The 27,000-nt window shown below is 43.2% G+C and overlaps 1 protein-coding gene across 1 annotated transcript in view; it reads right to left on the reverse strand.

Annotated features, from left to right (window-relative positions):
• LOC308124447 (neuropilin-1a-like) overlaps positions 1 to 27,000 on the reverse strand; it is a gene marked incomplete at its 3' end in the record, with an annotated part of 91,076 nt that overhangs the window by 57,131 nt on the left and 6,945 nt on the right. The window contains exon 3 of the mRNA XM_080487430.1: positions 2,468 to 2,649. Within this exon, the coding sequence (XP_080343556.1) occupies positions 2,468 to 2,649 (182 nt within the window). The remainder of the gene's footprint in view (positions 1 to 2,467; positions 2,650 to 27,000) is intronic.

The raw sequence follows: 27,000 nt of genomic DNA on the forward strand, positions 1-27,000 counted from the left end.
AGTCACGGCTTCAGGAATTAAAGTCGATACCAGCCGATTTTCAAGGTTCTGCTCTCAGACGTTTGCAGTTCAGAGAGCTGATAAGGGGTTAGTTTTAGTCTGCCGGAGCCTGAACGGGGCCCTCTAACCCGGATCGCTGCTCGCTTCAGCACAAAAGAGCTCCCGCCCCTCCGTTTTTCATCACATAAAACACTTTCTAACATCAACCCACCTGGGGATTGTTATTTCTGGATCCTCTGATTCTGTGAATGGTTATTGCCCTCTGGGGTATAAACAGAAAATGAAGAGGGATCTCATGCACGTTTCCCCGCCCCCCCCTTCGCTCCTTTTTAAAAAAATCTGATTTATCTGCAGTCCCCCGCTGGTGGAAAATGAAGTGGTCACATGAGATTTGCCACTTTGGCGGCTACTCAAGTGGAATCGGGAGGGAAGAGCAAATACAAATGTAGGACACGGGAGTGAGGTTCCTTCCTTGACGGGCGGTGTTTACACGGGTCCATCCTGCGAGAGTCCTCACCGATTCTCCAGTGCATTGTGGATCTTTTGAGTTTGTTTGGCCCGCAGCTCGGAGGTCAGCGTTCGAGAGGTTCAGCCTGGACTGTTTGGACAGCCGCGGACGTGGAACACACAAACACAGGAATATTTTTAAACCCTAATTTCCCAGAAAAGGTTACTGCAGGGTGCAACTGAGAAGTGCTTGCTGCAGTTTGTTAATTAGTAACACAGCGGTTGTGTTTTTGCTGAACTGTATGTTTTCTAGGTCATTTCCTTTTTTTTTTTTTTTTTTTAAAGCAGCTTCGGTCAATTATTAGCACGGAATAAGTAAGTATAGCTCACAGCAACACATGAACCCAAATCATGCGGCACATTTAGAGGCGCTGACACCGGACAAACTGTTCGGGGAGAAATTCAATGGACTTCCCCTAAGCTGAGATGTGGTAACTCTTCCTTAACGTGATCCAAGACATCCATTTAGATTGTTTGGGACTCCTCTATCGTGGGCCGAATCAAATCAAAAATACTAAATAAAATAACTTCTCTTTGAAAGAATGACCAAAAGCCGCTTTCTGTTTCAGTCACAAAGCAGACGGGTTAGTTTGGTGCCCTTGCAAAGTCCACAAGGCTCCTGGAGTCGTCAATCAATAAAGAAAATGTTTATCCCCGATTTCTTTTTTTCGCCAAACCAACAGAGCAAACAGCTAAAAAAAAAAAAAAAAAAATACCTGGCTGAATTTAAATTGGCTGTTTTTCACGAGCCGATTCATCACATTCAGTGAAGTGTGTGCATAAAAGAAAGTAGAGCAACTAAAGCCTGACTTCTTTGAAAAGGACATCTCAAGGTGAAGTGGCGCAGCGGTGGTACACGGAGGTCCTGTGTGGAGTATGCACGTTTTCTACCCACAGTCCAAAAACAAGTGTCAATTTATACAATCACCTCTCCATACGAATGTCCGTGTGCTCGCCATTGTTAAAAGTTTATAGCGTATTGTTCTCTGCACGCATGTATGTGTGGTTTCATTACAAAAACATTGTTGTCAGCATTTCTGCTGTTCCTGTGGAAACGGACATCGTTTTCAAAATGTTGCCGTGCAAACGCGAAACTTTTCTGAAACAAAAATGCAAAAACAATGCAACTTCCCTGTAACCAACGTCTAAACGGGCCTAAATTACCGGTGGAGTCTGTTTTTCTGGGGCTGATCTCCGAAGATTGTGTCTAAAACGTGCTAAATTGCCTAACGGAATAACGTCACGAGTGACTTAATGTGCCAACAGGAGATTTCAAAAAACGTTTTGTGAGGTTTACACGAGTACGTTAGTTTGCTTGGGGATTTGGACACGTCTGATGAGGAAGTTATAAAGCATATCAGAGCGATACAGCAAATAAATGTGAAAGAGTAAATATGGCTGATGATGGGTGACAGTCAAAAATTGTGGAAAACGTTGTGGTGATCCAGCTGAGGAATTTACTTTCTTCACAGTTAAAGGAGATTTTTCTGCCCATGGCTGAGCTCATTTGCACCTCCTATTGATACCATGTAAAATCAGACACGATTTAAACCAGTGCAAGCGCTCTACATTGATATGTAAGTATAACCTTCTCGCGCAATCTGTTACACATGCCTGATATTCCATATTTATTTAGGTTATAAAACCATCTGCGTTTATTTGTCTATTTGTCTGTGTGTTGACAAGATATCTCAAAAACTAATGACCGGATCTTCATAAAAATTAGTACACATTTTGATCAAAGGAAGAAGCCAATAAAGATGTTTTTTGAGTCATGAAATATAAAATTACACGCTCACCAAACTAAATAAATGAATAAAGGCAGTTGATATGATATGGGTCATGTCCACTGTTGACGGAGGTCAGAAATCCGTGATTTCTTTTGTTCGGTCCAGCAAAATGAGCACAGAAGACAGAGAGGATTGGATTTCTACGCGAGCTGCTTGAAACCAGTACACACCAGTCTTGAAGACCTCGTAGCGGACGGAGAAGCCCGCCCCGTGCGTCTCGTAGTCGGAGACGAACTTGATGAGGAGCTGGCTGCCGCTGGAGATGATGGGAGACGGCGCGATCTTCCCGCAGAACTTTCCCAGCCTGCGCGAGAACTCGTCGCCGCCGTTGTAAACCTCCACGTAGTCATACCTGTCGGGCGAAAAAACACAAGAGAAGAAGATCAGGTTTGTGCAGCAGTAAAGGAAATAAATGAGGAACACAGACGATCTGACGCTTGGACTCGTTCATAATTGATTTCTACAACGCTGTTTGTTTCTCTCCGCAGTGTTTTATGGCTGGTTGGTTAAACGCACACAGCTGCTGGAAGTACACTTGAGTAGTTGTTGTGTCTGAGGATAATTGTGTTGTTTTCTTGCAGGCTTCCAATCAAAAGTTGATTCTGTGAACTCAATTAGCGGCGAGTCTATTAAAAGAAGGATTCCACGTGGAAGTCAATTAATTCACAGAAAGTTGCATCGAGGGGCTCCACATATTTCACACTGCAATGTGGCGAGTGTCTATAATGTGGGGACTACAGGGTAAAAGTAAAGATCCCTCGGCTGCTGCTGCCGCAACAAAATCGATTGCTCTTTTTCGGATCTATCTCTTGCAACTTCATGCAGCAGCGCGTTCAATCATTAGATTTATTAGAGAAAACTTTCCTGCTGTAAAAACAGAACATTAATAAAAACTCCAATAATGTATGATCACTGCTCTGTGAGCGCCGCAGTGCCGCAGAGACGGATCGCACTCCGGAATGCACTCCTGAGTCAGGCGTGTTCGGTTTTCTAGCTTCCTGTGAAGCTCAAAAGACAAATACAGGAGGTGTGCCACTCTCACATGTGTTTTCTGCCGACACTGACATATTCTGCAGTTTGCATGAAGTCCTTCGCCTGGATACCAATGGATTTAGGTAGTGTGCCTTCAGTGTCCGTTTGCCTTCGTGAAAATAGAATGTGAGACGTGTGCACCTCTGGCATTGTTTACGACTGTCTGTTTTCAAGGCATGTAAGATTATGGTACAAACTCGCGGTGTAGTACTTAAGACTGGTCTTGGACTCAAGGCCACAATTTCAAGATCTTGGCAGTGACTCGGTCTTGGCCCCTTAAGGTTTTGGTCTTGGGATGCTCTGGTTTTGGTCTTGACTCAGTTTCAGTCCCTCAAAAGTCATGGTCTCGGCTGCTTGAAGTCACAATCTTGTCTCGGTGTGCCCTGGCCTAGGTCTTGACTAAGTCTTGACCCCGAAAAGTCTTGGCCTTGACTTGGTATCAGCCCCAATCAACTATATACATATATATCACAGTTGCTCCTATGACTCCACATTCATAGAAAATATCTTCAGTATCATATCAAGTCGCATAATTTATTCCATTTATTCCCTCGACTGCATCTAAATTAAAAAAAATGACTTTCTGCCCAAGTTCTTGCTGTTCACACAGATAAGAAAAATATCAGCTTCCTCTCAAGTGTGTGTGTGTGTGTGTATGTGTGTGTGTGTGTGTGTGTTCGCATAAATGAAAAGGAAATCTGATTTAGGAAGCTGCAGTGTGAACAGAGTCAGTAACTCTTTGAGATTGCAAAAGAGGCTGCTCTCTTAGGGGGGTGGGGGTGATAAGAGAAATATGAGCACATGGCAGTGTGAAGCACTGGGAGGCTGCACAGATCCCGGCGAGCACTGAGAGACTTCATCAGTCTCTGCTGTCCGCGGGGACCTCCCACCACCGCTGCAGCACATCATCCTTTACCAGCCGACACCCTTCTGTCCACCCACTGTCCGCTTCACAACGTCTCAAGTGTTGCTGTGTGTGAGAGTGCGTCTTTGTCTATTTATTTGTGTTCTGAGGACCTAAATACATTAAACACTCAAATTATGGAGGGTTGGTTATTTTTGTGGGGACAAAAATTGAAAAAAAAAAAAAATATAATAATTGCCTGAAGTTGGGTTAACACAAGGTTATGGGTTTTAATTGTGGGGAAATTAGTAGTTATGATTGAGTTTAGTCTGCAGGAAATGAGAGTGAGTCAATGCAATGTAGCCCGAAGGTGCTTTAAACACAATTTGGCCTCGTTCCTCTACAGAAATGTGAATCTGATTCTGGTTATATTAATGAAAAAATGAGGGTCACCAAGTTGGAAAAAAACAACAAGAGGACATCTTCTTTAGACAACATTTCTGATCTGCCATTTCATACGTTCAGGGTCAACCAAACAGCCTTTACAGTGAGTCTGCAGAGTGTGTATACATGTGTGCATGCATACTCAAGAATACATGAGCGTTTTACAAAACTGGGCTTTCATTTGTGTAACTCTGTATTTATCTGTGTTGAGTGCAACATGTTGAGGATCGTTTAAGATCCAGAGGCTGGGGTTAGGGTTAAGGTTATGAGTATAGCTCTTGGTCAACACTTCCTCTTGTTCTCAAGATTCTTTCTCACATAGAATGAGTAATTGGTCTTCAGGTCGTCTGCATGTGAGGAAGCATTTTGGAATTCATGCTGGGTGACGTGCTTAGGCCATATGCACATGGTTGTTTAGTATGATGTGTAATTTAATAGGTAACTGAAATGCTTAGAAATTGGAAGCTGCACTTATTCGTGATCTGTTGTCATTTCTCGGTATTTAATGTATTTCTTACTGCATTTCAACGTTAGAAATACAAACTCTATACATTTTGATTCGGAATGCATACGTTAGAGGTGTTTCTATTCATTCGGAAGCCATAATTTTCATATTTTGGCTCAATTTGGTCCACTAAGAAGACACAGTTATCCAGGTGTTCTATCACTGTTCTCAATGAGATTATAAAAACAGATGCCACAATAAACCAGAATGCAGTATTAAAATACGCAGTGGTTTTTAATAAAATATGGTGCAAGTGCTCATGTTATGTCTTCGTCTCTTGCACTCCTTTGGACTCAGCAAGTAATCCACTGCTAAGTAGTTCAGGGTCATGGTTGACCTGCGAGGCTTTCAACTGAAGGAAAAATAGTGAATGGAACAAGTACATTTCAGCCTTTTATCACAACGCAAGTGAAACTCACCAACTCATAAAGGTAATTTGAGCCGCCCACGCGTTTTCAACTTTTCCCGTAAAGGTAACTGCACTTATCGAACCGATCTCTGCCGCGTGACTGCGAATCTCTGACGCAAAACTAACAGCAGACTCACTCCTTACTTGTTTTCTTCCCACACGTAACGCACATTTCAAGCACGTTTTTACTTTATAAAGGGGGATTAAAAGCAGACAGAGTGAACTGACCATCAGCATCAAATATCTTCAGCGTGTGAAAACCCAACAAATCTTTCTGAAGGTTTGAAGACCCATAGGTTTGGTATATTCTTCTTGGGATCTTTCCTATACGTCTTTATCACAGCACGGCATCATGAAAACCACAAATGACAGGAACCTGCACACGTACAACCAAAGAATAAAGGCATAATAAGCTCGTCTTGGTTGTGTTTGATTGATACAGGAATCCATCGAGTTACAGTAGGACTGCACAAAACACTGCAAAGATATCATCGCTGATATTGCTGCGCATGTCTGTATGCTCACGTATTTGTGAAATCCAATGGAGCTTTGCTTGACTTCATAATGTCATTTCTTTGCAGCACATCAGAAGGCAACACGAAAGCACCATAAACAAGGAAGAATTACTGACGACGACAAAGGTCAACAAAGTGCTTCGATTCTGGAACGAAGTCAGTGACGACTGCAGGCGTGCATGTGATGGAAAAAGACAAATATTTGGAAGTAATAATCCCGAAGTAAAAAGAGATCAATGTCGTAGATTCAAGTGGATTGTGATTGTAATACTTGACGTTATCACATATCGTATGTTCAACTCAGGCCCCCAAAAATTATATTTCTAGTGAAAACGCATACTTTTTGGCGTTTCGTTTCAGAGAAGTTTTGCGTTACACAGAAATGGCAGAAACGCTGAAACAATGCAAGTGTCGGCGCTGTTAGTTGTTATTGTAATAAAGCCACACAAACGTGTGCACAGACAACAAAACGCTATAAACATTAACATTGGCGAGTCACACATGCACAAAAAACACACTCGACCAGCAACATACTTTCCCTGAGAATTTGGGGATTAAGGGCCGAGTTCAGTGAACCATAAAGCTTTAGGTTACAAGCATGCTTCCTCAACACCTACACCAGCACGGCCTTTCTACAAACGTGATCAATAATCACACAGATTCCTAAGAGGGGACTCCAGAAGTCCAACTGAAACCAGTGCAGAGAACAGACATGTGTTTCCTGATTACAAACTGTCCAAGAACTGAGTTACTACTCACTGAAGTCAACGATGGTCTGGAATGAGGCCACAAAATCTATACCAGCATCGGGGCCAAATGTTTATCTGAGAAAGCTGGGTAGATTTTTATCACAGTATTAATTTGGCGTATTGATCAGCGGAGGAATATCTCTGGTATGACAAGAATGTACGCGACTCCAGACACAAATATCCAAAAAACAAGTGTAGTGTCTGGGGCAGATCCATAAATAACCACACCAGGTGTAATGAATTTGCTCCAGTTGAGACGGAACATCCACAGTGTTCCCACAGTCAGCGCGTCTCTGCAGGCTGGTGATCTTCCTCATACTTAACAGCGTTAGACAGACAGACAGCCTGTTAGGTTGTGGAGATTGACACGGACAATTTCTCTTTTCTCTCCCTCTCTCAAATTGCTCAGAGACATCTAATTTGGAAGACTGCGGTCAAAGCTAATAATGCTGAACAATCGAATAAAGCTATGAGTAAAAATAGTTCCATTCTTCGAATCACCAGTGAATAATCTTTTCTGTCACCGAGGAGCTTTGTACGCCCCTCAAACGTGAACTGGCAGAATCTGCGAGATCTTCAGCAGGTAGGCAAACACATGATCCAGAATCCTTGGAAAAAACGCAACAGTTTCTAATAACAGTTTAAAGATTATTGGAAAGTATGAAGGAAGTCTAAGACACTTTTTGTTCTGGACAACACTGAAGCGCTGAGCTATCAAAGGCAAATGCTAACCCTCACATTTGATTCGGCTAATCTTGTTTAAAAAGCTTTTTCAGCTCGACTTAATTCATGAAAATAGTTTGCAAGGGTGCAACAACAAACACAGCAAAGCAAAGAAATTAAACTAACTAATTTTCAGATGATTTTCCCAACAACTTCCGTAGCGTCGTTTAGCTACTTGTTAGTTACTGTCACCTCGTGGTCCTGTTTACACAACGTTTTCATCATTGACAATGGTGCTTGGAGCCATTGAAAACGTGAGTTTTTTGAAAATGCTCCCAACTCCATGTAGACGCTAGAAAACGCACATTTTCTGCTGCGAGTAGTCCCCCTGAATAGCAATCCAACTTTGTCGTCTGTCCATACGGATTGTCTGTGCATTTGCTATTGCTAATGTTTATAGTGTACTGTTCTCTACACACACGTATGTAACAACCACCAGCACCCACTAGTGGCCCAGCATGAAAACTACATCCTTTTTTTGTCTTTTCTGTGTAAATCCGAAACTTTATTTCAAACAAAAACGCAAAAAAAATGATGCATCTTCACTTTGACTTTGCTGTGTCAACCGGGCTTCCCGCACAAAAGAAAATTCACAGATTTGATATTTGCTGACATTTTATATGAAATGAGGAAAAAAGCAAACATGCGTTGTTCCTCTTCTGAGTATGAGGCTGAACTTGAGGTAATAAAAAACCCTTTGTCTTGAGTCTGACGTGATCAAATACTAACTTTTTGAACATATTGTGGTTTTCCCTGAGTAAGATGATAGAACAGTTGAAGCCAAACCACACTGCCGGTTTCTGCTCTAGGTCTTTATTAATCTTTGATTAAACAGTTCAGATGTCTCCATTGTTCAAACACATAACTTTGTTCTTCCATTTTTTATTGTAAGTATCTCTGTCTTTATTTTAATTCTCCCCTCACACACATAGACACTGAGGTAATTTGTTTGGTTTTAGATCATGTAAATAGCTGAATGGCAATAAAAGTGAGTCTGAAACACAATGGTGGGAATCAAAGTGGCCGTAAAACGGTTTTCATCCTCGGCCGCAATAGAGCCACAAGATGCTAATAAATCTACAAACTGTACGATGTTTTGCTTTCATCTAATACGCAACAAGATGTTTTCCTTTAATCCAAACACGCAAAGTAATGAAATCGGGAAATGAAAAATAAAAACAAGCACCAGCGTTGCGTTAAACTCTGTCTTCTGACAGCTGAAGCATCCGCAGTGAGCGAGCCAAAACGCTTGGAGTTATTTATTGAACCAACGTGCATATTTATGCAACAACATCCTCTGAAAATACATCTTCCGAAAAAAAAAAAGAACCCACCACAAGTAAACAACGTTAACGCTCACCAGGTGAATCTCTTTTAATAACTTAAACAGCTCAGAGCGTCAACAGCCTTTAAATCGAGCTGCGTGCGCCGCAGGTGTAACGAATCTGTTTGCGCTCTCCTCGCCGGAGTCGGTCTGTCTCTGCGAGTCGTTCGCTCTGTGCGCTCACCGGCCGAGGAGCAAAACGTCTGGACGCCGGCGGTGGTGTTTAGGCGATTGCATTTTTATTCATAGCGTCAAACGTGCAGCCCAATTCTCGACGACACCACCATGTCTCATAAAAGGGGAGCCATAGGGAGAGCGAGGTGGGGTGGGAAAGTGTGTGTGTGTGTGTGTGTGTGTGTGTGTGTGTGTGTGTGTGTGTGTGTGTGTGTGTGTGTGTGTGTGTGTGTGTGTGTGTGAGTGTGTTTGTGCAGATGGTTGCACTGGCCTGCTCAGTCACTCCAGCCCGTCCTGCAGGCGGTTTGCTGTTTACACAGACAGGCCGTTTAATGAAGTGGGCCCGTCTCTTCACACTCTAGACGAGGAGAGTCTCTCAGTCTGCAGCCCCCCCCTCTGCATCACTCATTAACCACACCGGCTATTCATGCCCTCCATACGCAGCTGTCCGTAGCAAATGCCTTGCTCAAGGGCAGAACGGTTGCCTCTTCCATCTGGAGGCCCAGGAGCAGATGTGGAAATTAACATTTTCTGCTATTAGCTTTCGCTCTTATCCACAGCGAGTCAGTGAAGAGCAGGAAATGGCAAAGTTAATAAGCAACAAGTCCACGTAGGAGGGTGGGAACGGGGGAAACCAGGGGCATTTTGGACGTCTTCTGCCCTGTGTGTGTGTGTGTGTGTGTGTGTGTGTGTGTGTGTGTGTGTGTGTGTGTGTGTGTGTGTGTGTGTGTGTGTGTGTGTTGGGGGGGTGGGGGGGGGGGGGGTTGTGTCATCACGAGGCATAATCGTCAGGCTCTGTATTTTGAAAAAGTACAATGAATGAGAACTTCTTCCCTGATTTTTCAAAATCTGGCAGTTATTCAAGCTCGCCACGAGTTTTTGACGGTAATGAGAAGCCCATGAGTGACACGTTCTTTATAGCAGTTGTTGAAATTTGTAGACATGACCAACCAGACCAAGGATCACATGCGGCCCCTCGCTGCCCTCTTTACACTCGACTCAGCAATCGTTTGATTTTGGTCAGTTTTACATGTCAAATCAATCCTATTTACGATAATATTTTTGTGTCCCTCAATTTGAGCCAAACCATAACCCGTAACCAGGAGTTATGGTCGATGCTCGATCGTCCGCCCCGCCTCTGGCCTGGCCTCCGTTTGTATTTCCTGACGTGCGTCGGCTTTGAGAAGATACAAGAAGATCCTCCTCAGCCCCTTTCAAGTAATAACGCATCATTTCTGTGTTTTTTGTTTTGTCAAAACAGGAAATGGGCCCATGAGATGGCGCTGTTGGTTGTTTTTGTAATGAACTGACACACACAAGACCATTGCTATTATGGTCACTATCAACTATAAATCTCCCAAGTCCCAGGAGAAGATGGACTGGGAGTCATGACACGACGGAGGGAAACATTGTTGTTGTTGTTTATCTACTCCGACATATGTAGAAGTACTTACTACAGCCGTGGTGCACATGTGCAGTAGCAGCATCTACAAAAACGTCTATTTTCAGTGACTCCAAGCACTTTTGTCACGTAAACGAATCCCCAAAATGCAAACGAAAGCTGCCCCGAATTTCACCTGAAAACACTTTTGTGTTTTCCCAATAGCCTTCGCATCACATCACATCTCCCCCGCTTCGTGAAGCGACAACAAGCTCCTCCAGTTAAGCAGCAGCAGCAGTGACGCTCTATTTTAAACTCTGCAAAGTGGAAAGCTAATTATTAGCGTAGCATCCAACAGGGCGGATTGGTCGGCGAAGACAAAACAGTTTAAAATAAATCCAATTTCCCTGGGGGAGAATTAAAAAGAAAAGAAAAGAAAAAGAAGATGAGAATAAAATAAAAACAAATCTTAATATCAAACCACACAGTTTGATAACTGATTGATGAGCAAACGGACCATAGTGGGGACTACTTAGCGATGACCATGTTGCCAATTTTGAAGCAAATGAGGATGTGGTGGAATACCACTCTGGATAAAATGGGATCCAGATGGAGTGTGTGTGTGTGTGTTTGTGTTTGGTGTGTTTGGGGGGGGATTTCACACGGCTACGCATTCCTCCCTGCCTCTTTCCCAAGCTTCTGGAGTCCTGAGCTATAAGCGTAAATCCCCACCATGCTCCGCTCATACATTACAGCTCATTAACATGCCGTGTTTGTGCTGCGTCTCCCCCCGCGGCCCGCTCCCGTAAATATACATCTGGAAGGCATCACGGGAACATTCACGGGAGCCGATGTTACGCCCGCCTCCTGCAAAGTGAATCTGAAGCTGGGGAGTGACTCGGGGGTTTCTGCTGAGCTGACGTCACACGCTGACGTCCCGTCTACCTTCATCTCAATCCGTCTGGGCAAACACCGTCTGCTCTCCACCTTCCCCTCAAACACCGCCTGCTCTCCACCTTCCTCTCAAACACCGCCTGCTCTCCACCTTCCTCTCAAACACCGGCTGCTAAAGTTTTATCAGGTGCCATATTGAAGTTTTTGGCGTGCCCATTTTCTCTCGATCCACCTCTCTTTCCTTGAGTGATTTATTTCTTTTCCCAATCGCCCTTTCACAACCTCTGTGAAGGGGTACAGCTGCAAATAGAAAGCGACTGTGTCCACAGAAACACTGCATGGTTTTAAGTGTGCGTCATCTACCTCTTTTTTTTTCTTTCCCCTCTCTCTCTCGCTCCTCAAAATTTGCCAAGCGCTTGCCATAGATCAAACTTTGCAGGAGCCGGATGACAATCCATTTATTAGAGTCAGGAGTGTTGGATCTATAATGTTCAGGGTGGAGTTTCCACTGTCCTGTGCACTAAAAGAAACTTTTTAATTCAGTGATAACATCATTTTTATCTGATGCTGGGAAGTTAAATCCACAGTTTACCTCCCAAAGAAAAACCTGCAGAAAAACTAATCTCACTGATGAGATTAGCTGACGAGCTTTTGCAACCTGAAAAACAAATCGATGATGTAATAAAGGTCAATAACATAATAACGTGCCAAAAAGGGTGACAAAATACTAGAGCCAATACAGTCATAACATTTTGCCAATAATTTAATACATTGAGAAATTACTGAACAAGCTTTGCAACGATCCTTTGAATATTTGATAATACATTAAGACGACTGAATTTCTTTGAAATAAATGTTTATTTTTTTTTCCAGTTTTTGTGAAGCTTGTTTCAGTTTTGGAGTAATCTCGACGTTTTCTGTTTACACCACGTTTCAAGTGAAAATTCATTATTTTTGCTTCAGAAGAGTTTTGACAGCAACATTTTGAAAACGATGTCCATTTACATGTAAACAGCAAGAATGCTGAAAACAATGTAGTTTTTATATCGGGCCACCGGTGGGTGCTGTTGGTTGTTGTAATGTAACCACACGCAAACGCACACAAACACCAACACAACTATAAATATTAACGTTGGTAGAGACAGTCGACCAAGTTGGATTGTTATTACGGATATTGGTCAACTATGAAACTACCAAGTCCCAGGAGAATCTGGACTGGGAGTCATGACACGGCGGAGGAAAACACTGTTATTGTCTATCTACTTGCGCATGTGCAGAAGAACTATATGGTGTGAATGCACGGGAGCAGCGTTTCAGAAAAAGTTCAGTTTTCCCCACATTTCCACGGAAACGGAGTCGGACTGTTTTCAAAAAGTTCCACAATGGGAGTAATTTTCAAAAACTTCCATTGTCCTCCGAGCGTCATTGTCATGTAAACAAACTCCCAAAACCAACGTTTTCTGTTTTCACTTGAAACGAGGCCTTATAGAATTGGTTTCTCCTAAAACAGAATCGCCACTGAAGACACACTCTTATAGTCAAGCATTCATGTGATAATGTTTCGGTATCTTATCTAATTTTATCCAAAATCAATTTGCTCTTTTTATCCAATATGACAGCTATGGATCTATTGCAGGTTTTGAATTTACAAGTGTTACTGAACTTTTTCTTTGATTTTCCTTGAGACTTGACAACTCCGGTGCGTGTCCGACCTGCAGCTCCCCCAAGTCATCCAGTTTTATAATAGCTTTCCTGATTGGGGCCAGCTTTTCTCCCCAAATCCTGTCTAAGCCCCCACAGCGTGGCCTGTGTGTCCTCGCAGTGTGAGGAATACAAGAACCAACACATGGCCCGGGGACGCCGTGGGCTACACTGCTCGCATTTTGTAAAACACGAGTGGTTTCTGTGTTTTAATGCACATAAACTCTGCCTGACCAGTCGTGTTCTGAGCTCTGCTGGGAGGCTACAGATGGCACGTGTGTGTGTGTGTGTGTGTGTGTGTGTGTGTGTGTGTGTGTGTGTGTGTGTGTGCGTGTGTGTGGTATCGGAATCTATGAGCTGAAAACACACTACGATGCCACCTGCCATCACACACACACACACACACACACACACACACACACACACACACACACACACACACACACACACACACACACACACACACACACACACACACACACACACACACACACACACACACACACACACACACACACACCCAGGCCTCCTTGTTTCTCACCTCCCCCGTGTTCTCCAAAAAATCTACATCATCTCCTGCTCGCTGTCTCACTCACACACACACACACACACACACACACACACACACACACACACACACACACACACACACACACACACACACACAAAACAAAAAAGTAACTCACTCCAGCTTCATGTCATGTCCCCACACACATATTTGTGTGAGCACTCATCGGAATTCAAACCTCCAAATTACTCACAATCACCCGTTTCTAACGCGAGTCACCTTACTTAACACAGCATCGTCCACACACACAAAACATTTAGAAACCGGGTGTCACAGCTATAAGCTCATGATTAATACACACTGGTTTTAAAGTGACTATAAAATATCTGTGAGTCGCTGTAGTGTCCGGTTTGTCGCCAGCTCTTTGAGCCTCTTGTGTTCATGGTTCAGTTTGACAGGACAGACGAGGCTGCTAATGCTCATACTCATACCTCCAGATTAAACACAAGGCCTCATCTAGTAAAAGTTTCGGCGCATGAAAATGTGAAATTGTGTACGCACATACAGTGAGTAGTGAGGAAATGGCCCACTGATGATTGTGTTTGATAGAATATCAATTTAGCGAGTTTGCATTCACTACTATGGAATATCAAGGAATACATGAAGGGTTTATGGTGATAGCTCAATGTACAATGTCATTAATTTAAAAACAATAGCGTTGTGGAGGTCAAAACTGGCTCTTCATTTCACCACTGGTTCCCCATGACTTTTGCTTGCTGACTTAGTTATGTTATCATTATTCATAGTTAATCATGAACAAATTTAATGAAAAATTAAATGCAATCTTAAGCTAAAATGCTTTATGCAGGATCTTAGTAAATCAGGCCCGTATCCATCTCGGTGAAGATCAACATCATTGCTGGCGTTCATTGGTGGTTCTTTGTTTAGAACTAATTGGAGAAATATCAACCAGATTCATCACAATTTCATTTATTAGACTTGAGTGGGATTATGTAATTACATCTTATCTATTTTTGAGAGTTTCGCTATATCTACCAAAAACTGTGGTTTAAGTCACGCTTTTTTGTTGTCAGCTACTTTCTCCCCACATGTCAAACATCCAGGTAAACCGGCATCATCTGATAATTTAATGTGGCAGCAAAGCCATATTTTGTAGACCCCAAGGCTAATCAAAAACCATTAAAGTGAATAAATACAGCGCCATTTATTGGTCCATTGACCCGATCACTGATCAGACACTGGTGGTATTGACCCATCACCAATCCAAGCAGCCGCCATCGAACACTATCCACCCAAAGTCACTTCCAGAACCAGACCAAACCTATTCAAGCAGTTCCTATTACCAAAAAAATCAATTGGATCATAGTCATGCAGCCACAAAAAGTCTCTCCTGTGCCCCCCTCCCTCCCAAAAAAGAAATAAATTGGTTAGAGCAGCCAGAGTGTGAATATCGTCATCATTCACCTCCATCGTGCCGACACAAAGCCATGGCAGCACAATCCTGCTGGGAAATTAAAATGGAGGCGAGGACGAGGTGAAATTTGTTCTCATTTAGGAAGCCTTAATCCGACAGAAGAGGGAAAGGGTGCGCCGGAACCCCCCCCTCCCACACACACTTTTCTACCCTCCCAGACAGACTGTTTACAGACTAAGAAATGAGATTTGCTTGTGGACTCATTGGTGTTTATTGTGAGAAACTTTAAAACGAATGAAAGTCAAAGTTGATATTTCAGAAAGTAGGAATGTTTGCATGAGGCTCAGACTTCTGTCACTTAAGCGTCACTGGAAAATAGCATCGACTCAGAACTTTTTCCTTTGTAAGAGGGGAAAAGAGTTGAATCACCTTCATGAAATTTGTCAGTCTGGGTAACTTTACACTTAAATAAACACAGGAGGGCGTTTTCGAGCCTGAATCCGGAGAAAGGCAGAAACTTCTGAGTGCGTACCTGAGAGATTTGGGAGGAAAAAGGCCCTTTGTGAACCAACACTCAATCCGCACTCCTCCAAAGTGATTTAAGGGCAAAGCAATAAACACGGTGTCACTTCCACTGCACTCTGACATGTGCTAAGCCCTCGACAAGTTCATCTGCATTCACGCTGGGACCCGCCGGGCTATACGTTCGCCTCTCTTGTTCCACGAAACATGTGACATTAATTACCCGGGCTCTATTCAGGGCGCAAACACAGAAACCCCAGCAGGGACGGTGGCGGCACGCCGACGACTGAGGCCGGCTGACAGACGGACCGCGAGGCAGATCGAGAGATAAAGAGCAAACCTTAGGCTGCACTGAGTCGGTCCTCCACGCTCTAAGAGAAAAACAACCTCGTCGAACTGCAACCTGACGGCCGATGTCTCAAAACTCCAAAATCAGCTTTTCAGTCATGAAATCACAAACACCCGAAGTCATTCCTGTGCTCGCTGAAGGATTGCTTCAGACCGTGTGACGAATAAAAGGGGGAGACACAGAGCGGCATGTCCTTAATTTAAGATTGCCGGCACATTTTGTACTAATTTAACTATCAAACCTGTCGTGCAGGTTGCACACGGCCTCACGAGGACCAGATGAAAATGCTCCGTATGGAGAAATCATTTAACACTGCAGAATCATCCGTCACAAGAGGAGCCTCTTTTGTCAAGATGAAACGAGTCTGAAACAAGGACATCCACATAGCCGAGGACTGTCAGGAGACACACACAATCACACCGATGGGCACTATGTTCTGAGCACTAACCTCAAACGCATGTTTTTGGACTGTGGGAAGAAATCAAAACTCCAGATTCCCATCTAGATTGGAACCAGGTACATTCTCAGAATGGTAACCGCAACATCCCTGCACATCCTGAAACAACTAGTCTTATTATAGAAAGTATTGTTGACAGCTGTTGGGATCCTTACAAGACAAAAACTCTTCTCTTGCAAGTTGGTGGCTCAAATATTATCTTTATATATATTTTGCAATATTTTGATGTTAAAGGGGTCATATTATGTAAAATTCACTTTCTAATGGGTTTTTCCAACAAATAGGGACCATATGCGTCCCCATACCTGTAAATCAGAAATCATCCCTATATAGTGTCATCAGGGGTTTAGCCAATCCCAATCAAGGTCGGCCCTCCCTTTGACCCTCCCACAGTTAGGCAGCTCTGCTCTTCCTAAGATGGGCATGTGTGGGCGGAGCCAGTCCAGCTCACACAGACACAGCAGATTCTGAATGCAGCTCCTATGATCCAATATTCAAAAGGCTGAAAATCAAGGAAAAGCTGGATTTGGGGAAATAAACTTTGAATACAATGTTTTTTGGACCAACAAGACCCATGAAAGTGTTGAAAAGCTGCATAATATGAATCCTTTAATGTCTTCATACTTTTACGATTTGTTCTTCCAAATAAGTCTTAAACTTCAAAACACCTCAGACGTCCGCATGGGCGGGGTTCCAGGGCAGCAGCCCTCCATCTGATTGGCCCAATATATCGATATGCAGAGTGTATTGTTTCAGATTGCTCATTCCTTTGCGATTTGTTGACAACATTAAATTTGCGATATATTGTACAGACATGGTCTGTAAATGTTTTAACTGCAAGTTTTACTTGTTATATAAATTTTTCTAAACTTTAATCAAGATAGATTGACAGAAATGTTTTGTTTTAATAATCTCATGAATATTTTTTACAATTTTCTTCTTCTTCTTCATTAACGGAAACATTTCCACGCTAGTGGAAAGGACCCCGGTACCCCTGAAGCTCTCTGGTGCCCCCACCCCATCCCCCGAGGAGGCCGACACCACAGTTTGAAAACCACTGCACTGTAGTACCTGTTAGCGATGTGATAGTCGAGTAGATATGTGATGACACGCTGATGAACGTGCCGTTTTCGCTCAGATCGACTGATGCGTTTATTTCCCGAGAACCTGAGTTCCCCTTCATTAACGCAGTCCCATTCAAAAATCATTTGGAGCTAATGAAACATGGCGAATGCTCAGTGCACGCCTCAGAGCTCCCAGAAACAACAACAACAACAACAACAACACAGATACAGTCTGGAAACAAACGCTGCTCAAGGGCAGTGTTATCAGCTCCAGGTTTTGTTTTAGGCCAAGTTGACCTCAAAGATTTGGGTCATCAGACTGACTGCCTTCGTGTCTGCAGCATCCGTGCATGTTTTTTTTTTTTTTTTTGTTAACTTGCCGGTGCTTACATGCATACATGTGGGTGTGGGTGTTCCTCCCACACGTTGAAGTCCGCTCATCATCTGCCCACAAGATGTGCGTGCGAGTGTTTCTGCTACCTACGTGTCTCGCAGGGAGGTCACCCTTGGGCGTTTCTGCACAGACAGAACAAATTCCTCTGCATGCCGAGGAGGAAAAAGACTTTATTGTCCATCCAGCTGCTCAACAACCATTTGGCTCCATTGGTGGCGCGGTCCTGTTACGGATATTTAGAAAAAAAGAAAGACTGCCGGTCTTCCCTCAAGGAGGTCCAAGACGAACTGACCTCCAACCCAGGCGAGACGACACTGACCTGCTCCACCACTTACTATTAGTTTTCTATCTCCATCAGTCGCAGTCATTAATATTTGGCGACTTGTGACCTTTGGGATGAAAAATGTAGGCCAGTTTGATTTCTAAGGATTTGACAAAGACAGAAGTAGGTCAAGGCTTTAGTTTTCCTCACTCTCTTTCTCTGGGTCTTAATCTGTTATCATTACACAGTAAGATTTCTGCTAAGTGCCTTAGCGAGAAAACCCTAACAAAGACAAACCCTTTAATGCAATCCGTTTAGAGGCACTTTAAAGTTCATATAGGGCCAGGTTCACCCTTGAGCCAAGTGGACAGATTTTTGTTTTTTCTTTCTTGGGCAGTTTTTTTCTTCAGAGCCTCGTTGAGGTGTGAACTGCTGAAGCAGGCCAGACAAAAATTAAATAAAATTTGATTCTTATGTGAAATCAAGAGGAAAATACAAGGAAAACGAAGAGGAGCACCTTATAAAACAATAGTTTTGAAGGACACAGCGATGGCTGTCGGACGCAGCACAAAACTCAGCTGGGATTTCAGATGAGAAAACATCTGAGATAAAGCCTCTAAACCCGGGGTGTCAAACATGAGGCTCGTGAGCCAAAACCGGCACACAAGAAGCTCCAATCTATCAAACCATATATCTTCTAACAAATTTTGTACGAGTATCAAACATAAAACAACACTGAGACCCGAGAGGAGATATCGGTGATGCTGCCATGAAAATTAACAAACTGGCATGAGCCTCAAAGCCATGCTTTCAGGGTGAGTTTGTAAAAATATGTATGATGCAGCAGCTTTTTTGAAATTTCACTGTATTTTGAATCAGAAGGTTTCAATTAATATTGACTTTATGTTGGGATTGTAGCCGTTTTCCATACCAGTTGTTTGCTTTTATGGAAATATGGACAATTTCATCGTGTATACTCTTTGCCACCACAAAGAAAAACTTTTAAGCCTAAATTCAAAGGTAATTATGGCAATATTTTACCCACTCAAGATGCAACTGGTCTGCATGTGGCCCCTGAACTAAAATGTGTTTGACACGTCTGCTCTAAACCTTCAGAAACCTCTTACAATCTGAAGTGAATTCACTTTTTACTTCAGCCAGTGAAGACAAAAATGATGATTATGAGGCTTGTGAAAGAATCCTTCCATTAATCCTCTATGTGTCTAATTCGTGGTTTTGTGGCGATGGAGCAAAAATCATTACATTTATTTGATAACAATACAGTACGTTATTTCGAGTTTACCTGAACTGGAAACCCTAAAAAAAAATACATTTATTGATACGTCAACCCAGCAACATCTGTGATTATCATGCATCGAATGTTCATGAAATCAGCTTCAGCAGCAGATCACATGACGGCCAATCGAAGCTGTGACGAGAAACAGTGGAAAACAAGCAGTAAAATCCGACTGTTTACTCTGACCGATGCCCCTTTGTCATGCAAGGCAGCATATGTGTTACGTTGACCACATCTGGACTGTATCAGCGAGTCCTGTAAATCCTGGGATTGCAGCTGTGCGCGTGTGTGTGTATGTGTGTGTGTGTGTGAGTAAGAGAGACGTCACAGACTGTGCCCTCCCCACCTTCCCCACCCTCCCCACCCTCCCGTTAATCCGCTTCTTAAGGATCTAATCTGACATGTGTTTTCATTTGTGAGTGTGAGTGTGTGCTGATGAGCGGGGAATCCAACACAGGTCTGATTAAGTTCACCGTAAATTGTTATTTTGTGTTGTGCACGTCGCCCGCTCTTGTGTGTGTTTTCATTGCGTGCGTGTGTGTGTTAATGTGTGTGTGTGTGTGAGCGCGCGTGTGTGCGCGTTTGTATATACATGAGTAAGTATAATCGTGGCGCAGTAAATAGCAATGTTTCCATATGGGCTCATTCACAGAGCTTGTGGCTGTAATTGTTTAAAGAAATCCCATCTAAACAATATTCCCTCACAGCGTGGAAACAATAGCCAAATTCAAAGTTGGACTTTACTTCCATTAGACAAATATTTGCTGCTGAAAGACACGATTCAGCTGTTTGCGACGGCGAATGTTTATCCTTCGCTCCGACTCCCATCTACTGTATAATGGAGGTGAGAAATGGAATTTAATCGAAAAGGAATTCAGAATTTTCTTGTAAGTTTTCCTGAAAATCACCTTGTAGCTGCTTTTAAAAAATGTTTTAATAATCACTTAACCATTGTTATTAATGCGATCAGTCGTAGTATCAACTGCATAAAAGGTCTGAAAATACCTGGAAATGTTCCAGGAGACTTTTACTCTTATACCATTTTCTCTTTTCATCTTTAATTTTACCTGAATTTTAAAGTTTATAACAATGCTTAGAAGATTTCTCTTTGTATATCGAGTTAAAGCAAAACTTAAAAAATAAATGTAATTAAATAATATAAAAAATATATGATATAGATGAGCTCTGACATTATTGTTTGTATTGTGATTTTTATTGTAAGGGATTTTATCTCATTGAAACATATAAATATATTTTCACTTCATATAACTGACATCAAATCTAAAATTGGGATATTTTTGGGATTTGGATCGTATAAAACATAATAAATACATTGTGGAAAGAATGAAGTTATCCACTGTGTTATTGAGATGAAACAGGATTTTTCTGACATCTTTTTGCTGATTGAGTTTTAAATACTCTATATACAAAAACTTCATCGATCGATGAGCTCACTGAGAAATTTCCATATTCTAATCCAGTCAATGTTGGGAATAAAAAGGCTTTCTTTGAGAGGCTGGTGATTGACACTGCTGGGTAATCTCACAGTTAATGGCTAACTCGTAATAAATAAGCAATTGTGGCAATGAAGGAACAGCGTTCAGGTCAGGAAAGTTCAGCAGTTCGTTGGAGTTCAAAACACTTTTGGAAGCCTTTTCTTGTACTTTTACAAACAAGAAAACAACAAAAAAGGGATTAAGAGAATAAAAATATAAGCAGTGGCGCGCATGCACAGTAGCAGTGTTTTCCGTCCTTCTCACAGCGACGGAATCCCGAGTCGTTCTGTAAAGTCCCACCTTAAAAGGCATTTTCAAAAACGTGTGTTTTTAGCGTCTCCGAGCACTGATGGCCTGTGAACGGACACCCAAAACCAAACCAAAGTTTTTTCCGTTGACACTTGAAGACACGTAAACGGGGCTTAATTTGCACCGAGGGAATGTTTTCTATCGCCTCCGGATCCCAACAGACGTTAGCAACGATATCTTATGACGTGAGAAACATCAGGAAGTCCAACATTCAACCAAAAATGACGAGTTGGCGCGAGACCAAGTGCGTCACAAGAGCAGGGGTTGAAGGTGCGATGTGGTTGGAGGGGCTCGTCCTCCCCCCCGCGTGAAAACCTCTGATCTAAGCCATCGCACACACAGATCTCACGCCAACGCTGCCGCGCTCGGCCGCAGGGGATAACGTGGTTCGGATACAGACAACCGAAGTGGCAGCTGTAGGTGGGGTGAGGGTGGGGGGGGGGTTGCTCAGTCATCACTTTGTGTTTTCTGCCGAACGGAGAGCCAAGAGCTCAAGTTTCCCTCCGTGTAAAGTTCACCGTCATTTGTCAAATCACGGCGAAAGAGAAGCAAGAGCGGGAGCACATGTGGCAAACAGGAAGGAGTGAAGACGAGGAAGCATAACAAGTGCGAGGAAGGAGGGGGGGCAGAGGAGAAAGAAAGTGATGGAGGCAGGAGGGAGACTGGATGAAACAAGTGACAGAACAGCCTGAGGCAGGAGAAGGAGGAGGAGGAGGAGGAGGAGGAGGAGGAGGAGGAACAGCGAGAGGTCTGTCACTGAGGTCAGGATTAGACTGACCAGGCCTACCAGCCCCAAGCCCTCTGTCTCTCCGAGTGTCTCTGTGCCCTCCTGATCTCTTTTTATCTTTCCGCTCTCTATTCTAGTCCACCCCCTTTCCTTTTCATCTCACAGATCAGACGCCTATAAAGCAGATTTATCCATCCCTCCCCCCCTCTCACCCTTCATTTTTATTCCAACTTTCATGAAAGAAAAAAAAAAAGAAAAGCTCTTTCTTACTTTTGATTTGGCACACGTTTTACGCCAGATGCCCGTCCTGATGCAACCTGAGCAGTTGGTGGTTAATGGGGCTCTGCTGAGGGATGACCTCGTCACAGTCGAGGTGTAAGAATATCAATATACTGAAATATCGTCATGCTTTAGGATGAGATACCAGTGTTGTCGTACAAACTTCAAAGTCTTGGCTTCGCTCAATCTCGGCCCCTTAAAGACTTAAGTCTTGAATTACATGGTCTTGACTACAACACTACAGGATTCAATATTGATTTCAATTGTTTTTTGTATTTTGAAGCCTCTGAACTTGAGTTGGCAAGCGAGTTGACCCTTCTCCCCACCCTCTCGTTGGACAAGGAAATCACGAGGGGCTATCGTTCGCTGGCGAGCTGGAAGCACATAATGGTACTAGAGTGTCTGCGGTTCAGACCTTCGTCAGTGTGTGGACTTATTTTGGCTTCCAAGAAAAAGAAGTTAATACCGGGGGGCCGCTGAGGCAAAGAGAGACGAACCTGTGAGCACACGGAGCCGGACGTCACAACAATATCCAGCGAACGACTGACTTGAAACGAGCGGACGCTTCTGAGGCCGACGCTAAAACAAGCTTGTTCATCGAAGTTACCGCAGGATTAAATTGAAGCGACCAAAATCACAGTCTACACGGCAGCTTATTTCCAAATGGCTGCTATAAAGGTTACCTTGGTTTTCCGGGACTCTCTTTTAAAGTTGGGAGTCAGATTTAATGCCTGTACAACGTAGGCCGACACACAAAGCAAATGTGGGCATTGATATTGTAATATATTGCAATATATATATATATATATATTGTCATTCATGTATCAAGATGTATAAATGAAGCAAATAGAAGATGTTTCAAGGCGCAAGCTTGCTTCTGTCTTTCTCTGGGGACTGTGAGGGCTCCAACTATTAAATTCTCAAATTGTGAGCATTTTACGAACAAAATTACATTCTATTCTATTTTGACTTGATACTGTGATTAAATTGGCTCAACTCTTCTCATGTCCTCATGTTGTATTCTTTTTTGGAACCCGGTCCAGTTCGGGGCTCCACCACTGCCCACACAGGAGTCGGTTCTGGAGTCGCCACATGTTTGAGCCGACCGGAGTGTGACGCTCTTCCCCAGGGTTAAGGACTTTGTGCTGATTGGCGGCGGGATTCGAACCAGCAAACATTGGTATTTAGTCTCTTGAACGACTTCGGTGTGACAGATTTTATGACGGGTTAGAAAATTGTCACAAAACACAGAAATGTATTACATAAGACAGATTTCCATTCAAGAGAACAAACAGGAAGACGAGGCAAATGTCTTTCCTCGACCTAATTCTTGAGGTGGTTTTATTCTCCAAAAGCAACAAACACAAGGAACGCAGCGTCGCGCAACACAGAGCAAACAAGCGAATTATTTTTGAGAGCTCACGCCTCAAATTTCGTTGGATGCCAGCCACGGGCTAATCGTCGTGCGACAGCACCGCGTTTAGTCTTCCTGTTTGGTGTGGCTGCTGTGGAGCTGAAAAACACAACCATCTGGAGGCGACGCTTTTATGCCGCGCTGCAAATGGTGAAATCCAGGCCGAGCGCAGGACGGCTGGCGAAGCAACGCCTCGGTCTAAAGCCACATGAAAAACACACTCGGATTCCAGACAATATTTTGTGATGTGGCAATTTCTTTTTTTTTTTTTCTTCTTCTTCTTCTTCTACTTCTTCTCTGTGCGCTGCGGCGCAAACGCCAGACTAAACAAGTGACTGCAGGGTCGCCAAACCGAGGCTGTTCTGCAGTTTCACACGACAAAGCAAGAAAGTCCGCCATCTGCTCGGGGATCGTTCTTTTTAACAAAATGTGTTGTCACTCTTCTGCGATTCAGGAATAAATTCATTTGATCATTTATTCCATTTGTTCTTTGCTTCTTTTTTTTTTTTAATCTTCCTGACATCCAACAATCACAATCCATCTGTTCTTCTGTCCTCTTTCTTCAGCTACAAATTCGTTCAATCTGGTATTCTTTAATTTTCCATCCATCCATCCATCCATCCATCCATCCATCCATCCATCCATCCTTCAAAACATCAAGCATGTCAATTTACCATTCATTTATCATCCATCCATCCATCCATCCATCCTTTCAATTTACCATCCATTGGTTGATTATCTATCTATCATCCATCCATCCATCCATCCTTTCAATTTACCATCCATTGGTTGATTATCTATCTATCATCCATCCATCCATCCATCCATCCATCCATCCATCCATTCATAATGTCAATATTTTCAATTTACCATTCATTTATCATCCATCCATTCATTGGTTTATCATCCATCCATCCATCCACCCACCCATCCATCCTTCATAACATCAATCTTTTCAATCTACCATTCATTTATCATCCATCCGTCCATCCATCCAATTTTTCATTGATCAACCATTAAACCATCCATCCTGTAATTTATCCAACCACCCATCAGACGGCTGATCCATCAGTCCCGTCTGCTGTTCTTGCAGCTGATGATCCTCCACCAATCAGCTCTTCAGCCCAATCAGTAAAACCATTCCTTTATAACTGCATTTTCGCTCTTATGTAGACACTCTTCTTCTTCTTCTTCTTCTTCTTTTGGATTTAGCGGCAGTTTGAATCCATAAAGTGGCTTAACCGCCGTTATGTAGACAGTCATTATTATTTGATATAACTATCTAGCGTTCATTCATCTGGTGGTGAATTATCAGATTATCATCCAGCATTCGTCTTTATCCATCAGTTAACTGATTGGTCTGTCCATCCATCCATCCATCCATACTTTTGAAACACTCGACTCTTGTGGCTCTCGCCCTTTAAGGTCATGCCGCTCAGCCGACACACACACACACACACACACACACAGACACACACACACACACACACACACACACACACACACACACACACACACACACACACACACACACACACACACACACACACACACACACACACACACACACACACACACACACACACACACACACGTCATCCAAGTGTGTGCTTCCATTCATGTGAGGCCTCCAGGCGGGGAGACGTCGGTCCTGTGACCGTGTCGCCACTGAGGAAAACTTTTTCTTTTTGTTTAGGAACACTGCGCCTCGGGACGTATTGTAAGGACCAACTGGTCCTTTCATCACACTCTGGAGGAATTTATAGCATCTTCTTCTTGTGTGTTTTTTTTTTATTTTTTTTTTAGACATTTCTTCTTCTGTTTCTCACCCCCTCCAGCTTCACTTCTTTAACATGCAGATTTTTTTATGTGTCTCCCTGAAATGTCAAGATGCCACAAACATAAAAAGCAAAGCTGAGAAAATAGAGGTCTTCATTCTTTCAGATACTCTTACACTGTCATTTATTATCATGAGGCGGTCCACACATCGCGGTTACTGTGTGATTTACTGGTGTAATTATCTCCTCAGCTTTACCCACTTTTTTCCCTCACCCTGCCTTGTCTACCGTCTTTCAATTTGTGGGCTTTACTCTCACTTACTGGTGCGTTAGGACCATCTATTACAGACCAATACAACAGCATGGTAATAAATCGGATTCTTCACCACCAAGTCGCAGCACTTCTTAGAATTACTACACCCACAAAAAAAAAAAAAAAAGGCAACTAAAGAGTTCTAAGTGAAAAGCAGCTTTGCACATTTTCATGATTATCATCATTTGGCCTCTAATTCTGATAACAGCATTGAATTTGTGTAATTGATAAAACATGCGGCGAGCGTTTGAAGGTCATGTTTTTTTCGTGCCAAAATTGTGAAGAAAGTGAAATTTAGTTTGCAGAAAATGGCCTTGTGCTAATTTGTTGATTTTGTGTCGGCAATGTTGCCGTCGTGAAAAACGTGTTGCGACACAGTCGCTCTGTTATTTGCGTTCAAACTGGATGAGGGTCTGCTGATGGCCTTCGCCTGATAGGAGTGTTTACCGTCGCCGGTCGATGCGCTTTATTCGTTCACGGGGTCACTTTAATATGTCAGCTATTTTCTGCTTGCGCTGCATATGGTAAACAGGTTCGACGCTTTAGCCACGTGAAAGAAGAAGACTGCACCAGGCTACAGAAGGACCCGGTGTGGGTTCCCCCTTTTCTTAGTCCAAGAGTTTGCACAAGAAGCATACTGGAAGTGACAGAAAGTTTGAGCTGTTTATGTGTCGCACGCTGTGCCAGTGCAGCCTCGTGTGGGCGGAAACGGTTCGGCCAACTCCTCAAAAGATGTCCCGAATTATCCGGCCACCGACGCGCGTTCCCCTGCCGTCGCCTCTGCTCTATTTTGCCGCGCTCCGCGGGGGATCCCGCTTTGTCGCCCGTGCTATTTCAGTTTGTGGATGTGAGACAAGGCTAATTTCTGGTTGCGGTCCAAATTGGCTTTCGGAGGCAGAGCCGGCGGATCTTAATGTGTCTGAAGAAAAAGTGTTACTGCTTCTCGTCTGTTCGCCGGGTGCAGAATTTGTCGCTTGAGAGTTGGTGGAAGTAAAAGGTCGTGGTTTGGAGTTCTCGCCCGGGCCGGCTGTTTTCAAGGGTTTGCAATGGCCACATGAAGCGGAGATCAGGCTATTTAACCAGAACGCTCATCTGAACAAATGGTACAGTGGACGTTTTAAATGTCAGCATATTACATTTTGAGAATTCTAATATTATAATGCTACAACTGATGATTTCGAATGGGATGTGTGTAGACCTATCCGTCATTCTAACCTCCAACACAAACTCTGTCCCGCTTTTCTTCTGCTGAGATTCACTACAAAGGACAAAGGACACGCCCCCTCACAAATGTTAGCCTGCCAGTCCACACTGAGGGCACCCAAAACCCAGTTCATAAAAGAATAACTGTCATGGCAGGAAAAGAAAATTACTCAGACAAACCAAGCTGACTGAGAGTCCCAC

Source organism: Lipophrys pholis (genome assembly GCF_963383615.2).
Source record: "Lipophrys pholis genome assembly, chromosome: 1".
Lineage (NCBI taxonomy): Eukaryota > Metazoa > Chordata > Actinopteri > Blenniiformes > Blenniidae > Lipophrys > Lipophrys pholis.